We start from the raw sequence: 14,818 nt of genomic DNA, 5'->3' as shown, positions 1-14,818 counted from the left end.
GTTTGGGGTTAGCTAAATCAGCCTAGGTGACTTAATTATACATTTTTAAGAACAAAATAATTTAATAGCAATAAAACATCCACAAAATATACATTAATTCTGAAGTAAGGGCACAAACTGATGCTCCTTTTCCTGGGAGAGGTCAATACAGATGGTCAGGGATATCAAGTTGTCCAAACAATAACAACCCATAACAAAAGTATCCAAACCTCCAATGACAGCATGGGAGTCCCCTCTAGCAGGGCCGACCAGTGCTCATCAGTTAATGGGCCAATGTCCTCCTACCATTTCACTTTGATATGTAATAGAAATTTTTTATTGTATGAGCTCAGTAGCCTTTTATAGACAAACGAGATGAAGCCTTTTAGTGTCCCCAGAGGCCACCATATCCCTACTCTGTTCTGCTACGGCCTGTAGTGACTGATATATAAGGGAGCTCGGACTCTGCTAGAGTTCATGCTACAGTGTGAATATCAGCCACCTCCCATCTACTGAAGTCTGTCAGACTCTGTATTTCTACGAAGTTAGAGTACATTCAGACAAACGTAAGCATTCGAGCGTTGGAGAGGACGAGGGATAATTACTGCCCACCCCTCCGTAGACAAGTGCAGGGCCAGCGCTGTCACACGGCGAAGTATAGAACATGTCCTATATTTCTTTGTGCATGTGGGCACCATAGAACTTCAATGATGTGGGCACCATAGGCGTCAATGATGTGGGCACCATAGGCTTCAATGATGTGCGCAGCACAGGACTTCAATGATGTGGGCACCAAAAGCATCAATGATGTGGGCACCATAGGACTTCAATGATGTGGGCACCATAGGACTTCAATGATGTGGGCACCATAGGCATCAATGATGTGGGCACCATAGGACTTCAATGATGTGGGCACCATAGGCGTCAATGATGTGGGCACCATAGGACTTCAATGATGTGGGCACCATAGGCGTCAATGATGTGGGAACCATAGGACTTCAATGATGTGGGCACCATAGGCATCAATAGGGACCGGTATTGCAGCCAGATATCGGTCCCCATTAGATTTGCGTGAATGTGCCCAACCGGAATATTATACTGTGATGGATGGAGTAAAGGGGCGGAGCAAAAGGTGTTGCTCAGGACTAAAAACGTTTCAATCTTTCGCTGCTACAAAATAAGGGAGGTATTTAATGGAACATCAAAAAAATATTCTCGACTGGCTGCAGCATTAAAATAATGACCTCCCTTATGACGGGGTCCCTACTCCTGAATAGCGAGGGTCCCAGCAGACATACCCCCACCGATCAGATTGTTCTCCTCTATCCTGTGGACAAGGGGTAACATTAGCAATATTACTACAATCCCTTCAAGTGTTTATCAATGTTTCCTCTCACAGTTCTTCATTAAAAAATCTAAATCTGCCCACAGCCATCTTGGTACACCATCGGATTACTAGATATATTCCTGGCCGGTCCGTTCACCAAAGCTTTGTGCGTACCAACATGAGAGCCGCTTTCGTTAGTCTTAGAAGCAGCACACGCATGCGCAGTTAGCAGCAATGATGAACGCCTAGCAGCCTTTTCCACCCTCACGTCGTCGTCACGCAGGGGCTGGGCGGGGCTACACTGTGCCCTCACGTTCGATTGGTGTATACTGACGTTGACGTAGATAACGTGCGGCGAGAGTGTTCCATTGTTGGCGCGTAGCGTGTTTCCCGGCTCCCGTCCTCGGTCGTAGTGACTCGGTACCGCGGTGCAAAGCTGGAGATGAGCGGAGGCGTGTACGGTGGAGGTATGAGCGGCGAGGAGGGGGGATGCACGGCCCAGGGCGGGGGGACAGGGATGGCAGATGTTGTGTCCCTGGTATACACTACTAGTGATGCCACACAGCCAGGAGACCTAGCACACCATGTGTTGTGTATATAGGTGACTGGTGACGTCACATTCCACTGTACACTGTACTGCTTTCAATCATCCAGTGATCCTTGCAGTAGTATAACTCCTGATCTATGGTGCTATACATCTGGCTCCAGCCTCATCCTCTGTATTGTTCCCTGAGCTGATCGTTAGGACCCTCATCCATCACATACTGCAGAACTGTTCTCGGGGTTGGTCCATATCCCAGACCAATCTCGGGGATGAAGAACTGGGTATGTGGTGCCTAATTCCCCACAGATCTCCGGTTCTCATACAGTCAGGATCTTCTTTCCTTTAGGAAGAGGTATCGCTCAGGCGCTGTTTGTGATTGGTTCTTACTAACTAGCAGAATAGAGAAGTTTTCTGGCTAATGTCTGTCACAACAATTGGCCCTTGAGGTGCACACGTTTCGGTAATTGGTGATACCTGCACGTGATGCTGCAATGTTCATTTCTTTAGATCCTAGTGTATGTGATGTTTCGTGGCGTATCTGAGCCATGAGGAAGCCGCAGTGGTTTTCATGGAGGACAGCTGACTCCAGGCTCTGTAGTTCCCAATGTGTGTGCAGTTTGAGTTCTTGTTGCTGATGCTGGTTACATATAAAGACTACACACAGCAGATGTTTGATCTGGCAGCAGTTGTATGTGATCAAGACAAGTTGTGATCTACAGTGCTTCCTTTTCCACTAGTATAGCAGTATTTAACCTCTTATTGACTGCTATAAGCAGATTCCCCAGATTTAACCTATTGGGGAATTGGGATGTAACCTTATGTCCATAACTGCATTTGGAAATTCAGTTCTGTTGGGTAGTCGCTGCAGGATCCAGGAACTGCCAGGGTCCTGATGCAACAGCTGAGATCAGAATTGACCACTGCATCTAAGTGGTAGGGAGAAGAAGGCTGCTTCACCATCACTAACTCTGCAGAGTGATCCGGGATACAAAGTGCCTGCCTTGAATATCTAATAGGACACCCCAGAGGCGCTTCCTATAGGTTTCTAATGATACTTTATACTGAGTATACCAATGCGTCATAAGAACTCAAAAACTTTCAATGGAACATCCATAATGGACTGGGGGACTGTGTGTTTGAGTATTAAAACACACACACACCTTAGTAACAAAAACATAATTTATGGTTCAATAGCTTTATTGAAAAGTACATAATGAAAACAAGAAAAGAGCAGACAAGAGAAGCACATGATGGGCAGGTATCTGGGTCACAGCCCCATAATGAGATATGGAATGAGTACACAATATGTTCAATAGGCATGGAGCTCCAATAAACAGTACATAACAACTAGAAACAATAAACAATATACAAGTGGTCTCCTACTTTAGGACAACCGACTAACAGACGTCCACTAGTTACATACAGACATCTATGACCTCTAGTGAAGCTTTCTGGATGCTTTATTTTAGTCCCAGACTGCAATGATCAGCTGTAAGGTGTCTGAAATTAAGTTTTATTCATAATCCTTGGTCCCATAACAGCAAAAATCTTATAAAATCCAATTGTCACTGGGACAACTGGATCACTGGTCACTGGAGCTACAATTCTAAAATATACATGATCCGACTTTCATACAAATTCAACTTAAGTACAAACCCAAGGAACCTATCTTGTACGTAACCCAGGGACTGCCTGTATACAGAATATGATGACAAGGCTGGAAGGAGGGCAGTAGTTGTACATCACAATAGCATAGACAATCGCCTAGCAAAACTAGGACCAAAGTGAGTGGCCTTGGCTTGAATGATGAAGCCTGATGCTGAAGAGCCACAAAGAGTTAGTTGGAGAAGGCAGGGGAGTCCCTAAACACAGCCCATTAGGACCAAGTATTATGGTACGTTTCCAACAAGTTGCGATCTAAGATCCTGAGTTTCTCCATACGCCGAATATGATCAACCTCTTGGACCTACATAAATTTTGTGGATGGGGATGTTGATTTCCATAGCCTGGGGATCACCAGTTCACTGCCACCGGGAAGTGCCGAAGCAAGCTTTTCTTGATGTCTTTGAGATGACCCGGTAGCATGGATAGTAATGTAACGCCTTGTCAGTATCCTATATATTTCTTTTTTTTAAATACGAGGAGAGGACTCCTTCCAGATAAACGTAGTGGCTATTCAACGTAAGCGCACAAGAAAAGCTGAGGCTAAGTCTAGTGGGACAGGTGGAAAAATATATAGGATCTTTAAGCGTGTTCATTCTACCAAACCAAGGTAAGGGAGTTCAATGACTTAAGGTCAGAATTGGATCTACGCAAGGGGGCATAATTCAGCTTGCATAGCTGATTTGGGTCGGAATCTGGACACCTAGGTATTTAATATGACCTTTAGCCCAGACGAAAGGAAGGGACAAGCAGGCAACCATCAACCCGGGGACTACAATATTTAAGTACAGAAGGTTAAAACTGCCATGATCGATAATGGGGGGTATCCTAAGTGGCAACCCACCACATTGTGAGGAGTAGAGCTGGAGTGTAGGGAGGGGGACAAGAACAGACAAAATACAACATTGTAATGTACAACCAGACTTGGTAATCCTAGAAGAAGGCTTACTGCACCGGAGCAGTGACCAGCACTGCATCCCTAGGAGGGAGGAATCTAAAACGGGGGGGGGGGTGATAGATTGCAACAGAAAATGTTTGGGGCTTAGGAAGACTATTTAAAAGTGTGAAGAAATGCACTAAAGTGAAAAATACACATTTAATACACTTTTTATGGAAAATGTAGAAACTTCCAGCAAGTGTGTTGTGATGATGCGTGGTTATTGGCAAGACTGTGGAGTCAGTTGTGATAAAATGTGACAACTTGGGGCAGGAGCCCTGTTATGTGACCTCTGGCTACACTATAGCTCTGTACAGTAAGATGTTTGGCTTTTTGTTTTTCTATCTCTACCCCTCAAATTGGTAACTATAATGTTTTCCTTGTAGATGAGGTCGGAGCCTTGGTCTTTGATATTGGCTCATTTTCGGTACGTGCTGGCTATGCAGGAGAGGACTGTCCTAAGGTAAGCAGTGAATGTGGTTTTGCACAAAAGCAGGTGTATGAAGAATGTATGTCTGGCCTTTGAACAGAAGAAACTAAAAATTATCCTATTGAATATTAATACCAATTAAAAATAAATTTCCTAAATACAGTATGGTGTTTGCTTGGAGAGGTCCTCCTCCAGTAACCATTGACTTTGTTAGTTGAACCGAGTTCATCTTACTGTTTCAATAATTAAATTTTATTCTACGAAATGTTACAGATGCGGTGATACTAATATATATATTTTTATACATCTGGTTGCTTGTTCATGATAATACTCTGCAATACTGATGTATTGCAGGTTATTATCAGTGTCAGCCTATGCACATGCATAGGCTGACACTGTGCCTTTAAGATGACGTCACTGACCTGATCAGACCCCATAGCAACAAACGGCGCCCCCGAAAACAGGTTGGGGGGGTGTCCTCGTGAGGGAAAGACCCCGCAAAGGCAAATTAAATGGGTTAAACACCCGCGATCGAATACCACTCTGAACGCGGGTGTTACCCGGCGATGTCAGCGGTAAATCTGCTGAGATACAGCGAACCATGACGGCACGGCTCCATGACTAAACATGGTGGTTTTTTTTTTTTTAAGAAAGTTTAGAGCATAAATAAAACTATAATAAGTTTACTGCACACTCTTTAATCTTCTTATTTTTGTTGTAAATTGCAGGTAGATTTCCCTACAACTATTGGTGTAGTACTTGATAGGGATGATGGAAGCACGCCAATGGAGACGGATGGTGATCAAAACAAAGCAAGAGGCCCTACATACTACATAGATACCAACTCACTCAGGGTACCAAGGGAAAACATGGAGGCCTTCTCCCCGCTCAAGAATGGAATGAGTAAGATTTATCCTCTGACTGTACGTTACAAATACAGTAAAACGCTAGATCTGTTTTATAGTGTACAAATGATCTAGTGTTTTACTCTGTTTGTAGGGAATTATAACAAATAAACTTTTTCCTGTGATGTTATTCAGGACACCAGAAAAATAAGAAATATACTTTCCAGGAGCTGCTACACTGACTATATTAACGGTCATCCAGTTTTCCCAGAAACGACCTCCAGTAAACCTTTCATGACCAGCTGATGTAAATATCCATCTGTTGGTCATGAAAGGGTGTATAGAGAGGACACAGACATTCCTTTCTCAACCTGACATGACAGTGCTGCATATGGGTGCACAGTGTTGCCCCCGTTTTGGATGGCCAGAGGTAAACTGTAATACCAGAGCAGCATATTCTCAAATTACTGCACTACAGTTGTATATTGCATAAGTGATCAGACCACATAGAGTTCATGTACCCTGAAATAATAGGGAAAAATTAGAGCTTAAAGTTCAACTGCAAAGTATACTTTGGAGGCTTTTTGAGATGGTCTTTAGGGCTGTATTGATGTCACAAGTATGTGACTCATCACATACTTCAGGCCGGCCAATTACAAACATACTTCTCCTGCATCATTTGAAAGTACTTGGTTCGATGCAAAGGACCTTTTAGTGATGTCACAAGCAAGTGACTAATCACATGCTTCAGATCGACCAATTACAAGCATGCTCTCCTCTTCTGGCTTCAGTGAAGGTAAGCTGATGTCACAACCAGGAAGAGCCCACCCACATCACCCGCATACTAGATATATCTCAGGCTTGGAAGAAGACAGCAGCATGATACAGGAATTGTTATTAAAGGTGCTTCCCATCTTAGCTCACTTTTTTTTATGTCAGTAACTTATAGTTACGCTTTAAAAAAAAAATAAATAAAAATTGCTCTCTTTTCTCTAGAACACACAAAAATACTCAAGTAAAATCATAAATGAATTGGGAAATGCTGTCTCAAAATATAGAAATAATTATTTCCCGCTTTAACCCTGTACAGTAATGGAAAATTGGCGCCTAAATTTCAGAATATTTTTTTTAATTTTGCCTCCAATAAAAATTTTAATGGAAAGTTATTAATTCCTCCAAAATCACACTTTTATCTAGATTCCCACTGCATGACACAGAATTAAAACACAAACACAAAAAATCCTTGATCTTATAGTGGTTAATCACTAAGATGATTTCCTTATGTCATGTACCGGCAGAGGCTTTGCATTATCATGTTAATCTTGTTACAGGTTTTTTTTCTCTCTCTCCAAAGAATCCTAATTAGTTGATGTAGCTTTTAGTCTGTAATGTAATTTTTGCTTTCAATAGTTGAAGACTGGGACAGCTTTCAAGCCATCTTAGATCATACTTACAAAACGCACATTAAGTCAGAAGCCAGTCTTCATCCGGTTCTGATGTCCGAGGCTGCTGTAAGTACACTTAGTTCTTATTAATAAGTCTGAATGATGGACTTATGTGTTATTTTTTTTTTTTTTTTTTTAGTTAATTACATTTGTTTTGTGTGTTTTTTTTTTTTTTTTCCCCTTTTAGTGGAATACAAGGCCAAAACGAGAGAAATTAACGGAACTGATGTTTGAACACTATAATATTCCAGCGTTTTTCCTCTGCAAAACTGCAGTCCTCACTGCGTATCCTTTTTAATAGAACTCTGAGATACTGTCATGCCAATTGGCTTACAACCGAGAAAGGAGTGTTTAGAGAGAAACATTTTAACTGCTTGTGTGTGTATATATAAATATATATATATATATATTTTTTTTCAAAGATTACCTTGACCCCAAATATTGATGCAAAAAAGTCTATGTAAATTGATAATCTATAATGTATATGAAAGGGAAGCACAAAATTGTCTACATTTCACATGCCTAAATAGTACATACCGTGTATGTAGGGGCCCTACAATCCCTATAAAGTGCCAAGAAGGACTGAAGCTTCTTATTCAATGATCTCAATAAACATACACGTTTGGGCAAATTCAAAAGCATGCAAACCCGAATCTGTTACAATCTAAAAAGATAGTAGAGGTGTCTGAGGGGTGCAAATTACCTCTTTTGCACCACTTTTGCCACCTTTATAAGTTTAAATACAAAGTGAGCATGTTTGGCCATATGATATTGAGTATGACTGCTTCTTTCACAAGAAGTAATGTAAAAGCGGTTCCCTATTTAAGAACACCTGACTTACAGACGACCCCTAGTTACAAACAGACCTCTGGATATTGTTACAGTACTTTACTTCATCCTTGGGCCACAATAAACAGCTATAACAGTTATTAAAGGTGTCTACAATTAAGCTTTATTGTTAATCCTGGTTCTTATGACAATCCAACATTTTTAAAAATCCAATTGTCACAGAGACCAAAAAAATTCTGTCTGGGGTTACAATTATAACATATACAGTTCCGACTTACATACAATACGACAGAACCTATCTTGTACGTAACCCGGGGACTGCCTCCATAAAACAAAAAAGTGCTGCCGCAGGAGGGTCTTCAGCCTCTCTTAATGACTTAATGATTCCTTCGTTGCTACTTTTTTCATGCTCGTGTGGAGGTTTACCACCTTCTTTGCAACATATGATGCTGTGGCCTTTTCTTATTTTGTAAAGGACGTTGGATCTTGTACACCAGGATCTTGGGCTGTGTGCATCACCTAATTCAGCTACATAGGTTGCTGTCTTTTCTCTTTTCTTTTGATGATTCCTTCACTCTCTATTAGCTTTGCTAATGGTCGATCTACGGGTCTGATCTTGGATAGTGGTTCCACACACACTACAGCCATTCCAGTACATGATGGATATGTACTTCAGCAAGGTAAAAAACCACAACTCTGTAATGACAAGATGCTTTATGTCTGCAGACACAAGAGAATGCGAAAATGTTGTGGAACATTGACAACCAGAACTACTATATGACTACTGTAGAATGTATATACAAGTATATTAGACTCCTAGGTATTACGGCCATCTTTAGCAGTTTTCAGTGTTTGGTTTATTTGCTTCCCGTTTGTGAGGTTCTGTGATGGACCCAGAAATGAATAGATAAATAATTTCAATCATGCAAACATCCCAGGGCATTGACTTGTATAAGGGGTAGAGAAGTATTTGTCACAGGCTGGTGATGGCACAGCCAATCAGTGCAATGCTGGTATTGCTCCTGGCTCATCTACGTGCAGCACACAGTGAATGGCATGGTAAAGAGACTTGTATGTATTTTATGGAGTTCAATCTCTTATTTTTATTTCTGGCCTTTTTGTAGGGATTGTAAAATCTCCTCTGGCTGGAGATTTCATTACTATGCAGTGTAGGGAGCTATTTCAAGAGATGGGTGTGGACTTGATCCCTCCGTATATGATTGCTTCCAAGGTAAGAAATATTAGTTTATTCATATTAGGTGTAACTTGGCAGAATTTTTCCCCATGTTGAGATGATTTTTTTTTTTTTGGGATATTTCAGGAAGCAGTACGGGAGGGGGCTCCAGCTAACTGGAAGAGAAAAGAGAAGCTACCTCAGGTCACTCGCTCGTGGCACAATTATATGTGCAGTGTAAGTTCAAGGGGATGGTGTAAGGCATTTCTTCTTGTTGTTTGCCTTTTATATGTTGGGTATTCATTCTTTCTTTTTTTATTAGTCTGTAATACAGGATTTCCAAGCATCTGTTCTTCAAGTTTCAGATTCCACCTACGATGAGCAGTAAGTTTGTTCTGTATGTGTGTTTAGACTCTGTAGCTTGCACTGTAATGTTGAAAGATATTATAAAGGTGATTTTGTGGACAGTACAGGCAGTCCCCGGGTTACATACAAGATGGGGTCCGGAGGTTTGTTCTTAAGTTGAATTTGTATGTAAGTCGAAACTGTATATTTTATAATTTTAGATCCAGACAAAAAAAAAATTTGGCCCCAGGGACATTTGGAGTTAAGATTTTTTGCTGTAATGGGACCAAGGATTATCAATAAAGCTTCATTACAGACACCTTACAGCTGATCATTGCAATCTGGGACTATAGTAACATCCAGAGAGATTCACCAGAGGTCAGAGGGGTCTGTCTGTAACTATGGGTTGTCTGTAAGTCGGGTGCCTTAAGTAGGGGACCGTCTGTAGTTGTTTTTTTTTTTTTTTTTTTTGAGCCAGAAGTGGCTGAATGTAGAATGGGACAAGCAAGGATACTGTTGGATACACTTGTGTCTCAAAATCTACAATGGTTTTCCAATAAGTGATTTGTGTGAAACCTCCATTAGGCTATCTGCAGACAAACAAGACAACATTTGGCTGTGAAAAACAAGTTAATATCTGATTCTCTTCTTTTTGGTGTTTTTTTTTTTTTTTTTTTTTTTTTTTTTTTTCTGTCATTCTTGTCCTGTTGTGTGCATCTGCCCTAAGTGTGTGTTCTGTCACTTTTCTGCAGGGTGGCAGCCCAGATGCCTACTGTCCACTATGAGTTTCCAAATGGTTATAACTGTGATTTTGGAGCCGAGCGTCTTAAAATTCCAGAAGGATTGTTTGATCCTTCAAATGTTAAGGTAAGTATATTAACTTATCTCCTCTGAAATGATTGAAATAACCACATACCTTGTTAATTGGGACGCGCGGCTGCAGGAATTTTTTAGTTGCACGTTTTCACTGGCATGTTTAGTTTTTTTGGTATAATCTGCCCTGGTGTTTCTTTCTCCCCTGCAAATAATAACTGTGTTTTGAAGCCACCATGGTTCAGCCTCTGAATTCCTCGGATGCAGAGAGTTTGTTTTGGATTGGATTTTGAAGCGGCAGACAATCCTCTCAAAATCTAATAAGCTCTTTCCTGAAAGGTTTGCTGAAAACCTTCCTTTATCGTAGCCCATTTTTAGACCGGTTCTTCTCAATCCTCTTTAGTACGGATAGGTAGAATATAATCATATCTGTGAATATGTATAACTAAAGTTAAAGGGGTTGCCCACTTCCAATATACTTTATGCATCAATTCCTTACAGTTCTCTGCTTGCTGTGCTGCTATAGAAAGCTTCACTGTTTACTGCCACTGGATCAAAATCTGTTCATGGTCATGTGATCCCATACAGGTGCGCCTGTGTGACCATGGTCAGATTTATATCCACTGTAAATAAACTTAACCCATTAGTGACACCTTCTGAAAAGGCTCTAGTGACTGGGAATTTCTAGCAAATTTCCATAAGCGCCGGTTTAAGGGCCATAACTTATATAATATGTATAGTCTCAGGGAAACTGGGAAGCTATGGCGATGCTTTTTGTAGTATAGAGGAGTTTTTTTTGTTAATTATATGGTACAATTATATGTATGTGTGTGTGTGTGTGTGTGTGTTTTTACTTTATGTCCCCCATGAGGTTATAAAAGACAAGTTTTCCCCTGCAACTGAGGCATCTACAAGAGCTGTACTGGGTATATTTGGCCCCTGCTGCTCTGGTCAACCCCTTTTAGAACCGGCAGAGGAGGGAGAAGCGGTAACAAATCACATCTCCCCTTTCCCTAGGGTCTCCGGGTGCCTCTGTCACCCAGAGACCGGGTCCTGCTAGTGCAGGAGCGGTAGATGTCTTCCGGAACTGCGCTTAGGCAAGCAGAGAGGCGTTAAAAAAGCTTCCATTAGAAGGAAAGCAATGAGAAATCTAGACAACCATAAGGAATTGATACAGAAAGTATATTGCAAAATTGCATAACTTATCCTTCTACAAACCATATCGATTATTTGACAACCCCTTTAGAGAGAACCTGTTATGCATATTAACCCACGCAAAATAAAGACTTCATTTAATATTATGTTGAAAAAATATTGCCCTTCTCCCTCAATGGTTCATTTCCATGGCTGCAATGTTGCTCAATCCTTATAAACTTATATGCAAATCACCAGATATGAGTCCATCACACTAAAAGTCCACTACCAGACCGAGTCCAATAAATCCCTGCATATTCATGAGTTGCTTGCATTGTCCTGCCTCTTTGTACCTGATTGACAGGTCTTGGGGCTTTTATATTCTGCTGTATTGAACACTGAGAGAGAGCTCATTGGGCACTTAAGTGAGAAGGTCCAAGTCAAGTGACCAGAATGACATCATCTAAGGTCCTCTTATATCTACCCCATGTAGGTCTGATCATATGAAATCGCAGAAGCCTCCATGGAGGATGGGGGGGGGGGGGGTTGGAAATCCATCGATATATGTATGTTGTACAGTTTGCTAATGTTAGGAGGCTAAAGGCTGTGATGTCGCCCTGGTCACATGACATGCTGAGAAGATACATGGAAAGGTGTAGATGGGAAAGCTTGGCTGAGCAGAACAAACCTTCAGTGATACCAAGGAATATAATATAATGTTGAGTTATATGGATGTGAGGGGAAACAATTTTTAGCTAGAAGAAGGGCGTCAGTTAGTTAATAGAGCTCTATGGGAACCTGTCACTGGCTGTATATGTGAAAATGTGGGGACAGATTCTCTTTAAAGAGGCTGTTTAGGAAAAAAGAAACTCCTCCTTAACCTCCCACTGTCCCTTCCAGTAAAGTGTCCCCCCCCCCCCCCCCCCCTTAAGCAGCCTCCTCACCGCCACTTCACACTTTAAGTTCACACCTGTGTTCAGCAAGTTGTACCGTCCGCTATTAATAATAGAAAAAATGAGCCCAGCTCTCCACGCCACCCCTATAAATAATGGGTGTGTAAGGTTCCCTGACATCTATGGAGAATGGAGAACCTTGTGTTCACCTCCCTATTTATTTTTTTTATTATTTTAGTATCTTTCTTGATTTACAAATGTGGGGAATGTAATGGAAAGTCAGGACACAGGTGTGAACCTGTCCTACCACAAAAAAATACTACACTGCAGTGTTGTAAGTGCATTGAATTATCAGTGTTTTATTTTTGCTTTGTTTTTTTTGGTCCCCAGGGTTTGTCTGGTAATACTATGCTAGGTGTCAGTCATGTTGTGACTACAAGTGTTGGAATGTGCGACATTGATATCAGACCGGTAAGTACAGCACTGGCTTATTAACCAACCGAAATGTTATTTATATATATATATATATATATATATATATATATATATATATATCTGTAGACAAATGCTGGCCTGCTCTATCTTCATGAACTGATGTTCCATTGTCACTTTGCAATAGTTTGGGGGTTTAATGATCTCCATTCTTACCGTACAATTGCTTATGTGCCACCAAGCTGGTTGTTTGCTCCATGTTATCCTTGTGATCTAATCTTTATAGGGATTGTACGGGAGTGTGATCGTTGCTGGAGGTAATACGTTGTTACAAGGCTTCACAGACAGACTCACACGGGAACTGTCACAGAAGACTCCACCGGTACGTGGATTATTTTATTTATTTTTAATTTTTGTGACTGACTCATAGGGAATTGCAGCATTATCAGAAAATACAGTTCTGTGAAAGAAAGTTATTCTCAAAATGTTAAATTGTAGTCAAAAGCCGTCCCTCTTATGGACGTCCATGGAGTAGGCTGCTGTTCTAGGTTTATTCATAGTCAATAAACCTATTATCTGTAAATATAGGCTTGAATATTGCAGTCTAATAGTATGCATTTATTAATGGTCTAATTTATATTTCATACCTTTTAGAGCATGAGGTTAAAGTTGATTGCAAATAACACAACAGTGGAACGAAGGTTTAGCTCTTGGATTGGTGGTTCTATCCTTGCCTCACTGGTAAGTCAATGGTGGTTTATGTAACATCTTATTATCTTTCTGATAAGCCAGGAAAATCTTATATATACACAAGCACTTAAATTCCTTCAAACCTCATGTTGTAGTAGGTGACTGTATCTGTGTAGTTACAAGGGCATTATTTGTAACATCACAGGGGCTTTGCCTGCACAAACACTTGGAGCCCTTTCACACACATGTTGCAGAAATCGAGAATTCTTCTGAGTTTGGTTAGGAAAATCTGAAAATTTTCAGCAGATTTCAGTTCTGTTAGATTTCTGCTGCAGTTTATGGGGAACAAACTGATGTATGTGGTCGATCTGTTGTATAGTAATGTATCCAAGAAAAACGCATTGCGGTTGCATTTCAGACCACAGTGTGTTTTTGATGAGACTTGTATGGTGCTTCTTTTCACAGATGTTACTTGTAAAATCATGGCCACTGGATAAAATGGGTCAGTTTTGTACTGAAACTTGCTGTATTACACAAACTGACATGCTGCTCCTAACCACATGAGCGAGTACGGTCAAAAAAAACTGCGCTGGAGAGATTTCCCAGCGTATCCTGCCAGCGGCCGGAGCTTGTGGGCAACCAGCGTAGGGAGAGGCCAGGTGATTGTAGAAATGTGATATGACTCCTCTCTAATCTTACCTGTCTACTTTGCAGGGTACATTCCAGCAGATGTGGATTTCTAAACAGGAATATGAAGAAGGAGGAAAACAGTGTGTAGAAAGAAAATGCCCTTAATCGTCTTCAGACCACTGTCCGTCTTGTGCCCTTTTCTGAAATAGCTTTAGCACACTCAGGAATGGACTTCTTTTTGTAGTTGACCGCCTCCTATAGATGTTTAACTCCTCAATAGAAATCTGGGTAGCGAGCATTTGCACACAATGCATATGTTTTAAGCAATAACCTCCGATTTTATAATCCTCCCATGGAGCTTCCCTTTTTTCAATTAGACATCATAAATGCAGTTTCCTGCACTGTGATTTGCAGGACAGGTACCAGGATTAACATGTGAGAATTGTTGGAAACTGCTTTTTTTTTTTTTTTTTTATTTAAGGAAAGTCTACATCAGGTTTTTTTTTTTTATATATAATTAGCATTTTTGTTGAACAAACTAATGAAATGGTTCAATATTAAAGTTACTGCCTAAATACATATAATTTGTGTGTTTCACTTTTACTTTTGGTATCCCATCCAAAATAGCTTTCCATCAACAAATAACATTTTCATAATGTATTATGATGAGAGTGACTGGTATACAAAACGCTCTCATCATTTTGTACACCAGTACTCTGCTCTTCTGTATACTACTATCCTCTATGGCT

At 40.7% G+C, this 14,818-nt stretch overlaps 1 protein-coding gene across 1 annotated transcript; it reads left to right on the top strand.

Moving 5' to 3' along the window:
- Nucleotides 1–1,587: 1,587 nt before the first annotated feature.
- LOC140122187 (actin-like protein 6A) lies at nucleotides 1,588–14,544 on the top strand. Its single transcript, XM_072142749.1, has 14 exons — nucleotides 1,588–1,773; nucleotides 4,836–4,912; nucleotides 5,608–5,782; nucleotides 7,135–7,235; nucleotides 7,357–7,454; nucleotides 8,544–8,638; nucleotides 9,083–9,189; nucleotides 9,280–9,369; nucleotides 9,455–9,516; nucleotides 10,230–10,344; nucleotides 12,708–12,788; nucleotides 13,036–13,131; nucleotides 13,404–13,490; nucleotides 14,154–14,544. The coding sequence occupies exons 1-14, from the start codon at nucleotides 1,749–1,751 to the stop codon at nucleotides 14,232–14,234; spliced, it is 1,290 nt and encodes a 429-aa protein (XP_071998850.1). The 5' UTR covers nucleotides 1,588–1,748; the 3' UTR covers nucleotides 14,235–14,544.
- Nucleotides 14,545–14,818: the final 274 nt, after the last annotated feature.

This window comes from Engystomops pustulosus, chromosome 3 (genome assembly GCF_040894005.1).
Source record: "Engystomops pustulosus chromosome 3, aEngPut4.maternal, whole genome shotgun sequence".
Classification (NCBI taxonomy): domain Eukaryota; kingdom Metazoa; phylum Chordata; class Amphibia; order Anura; family Leptodactylidae; genus Engystomops; species Engystomops pustulosus.
Note: the sequence above shows the minus strand (reverse complement) of the source record. Positions and strands in the feature narration are given on the sequence as shown.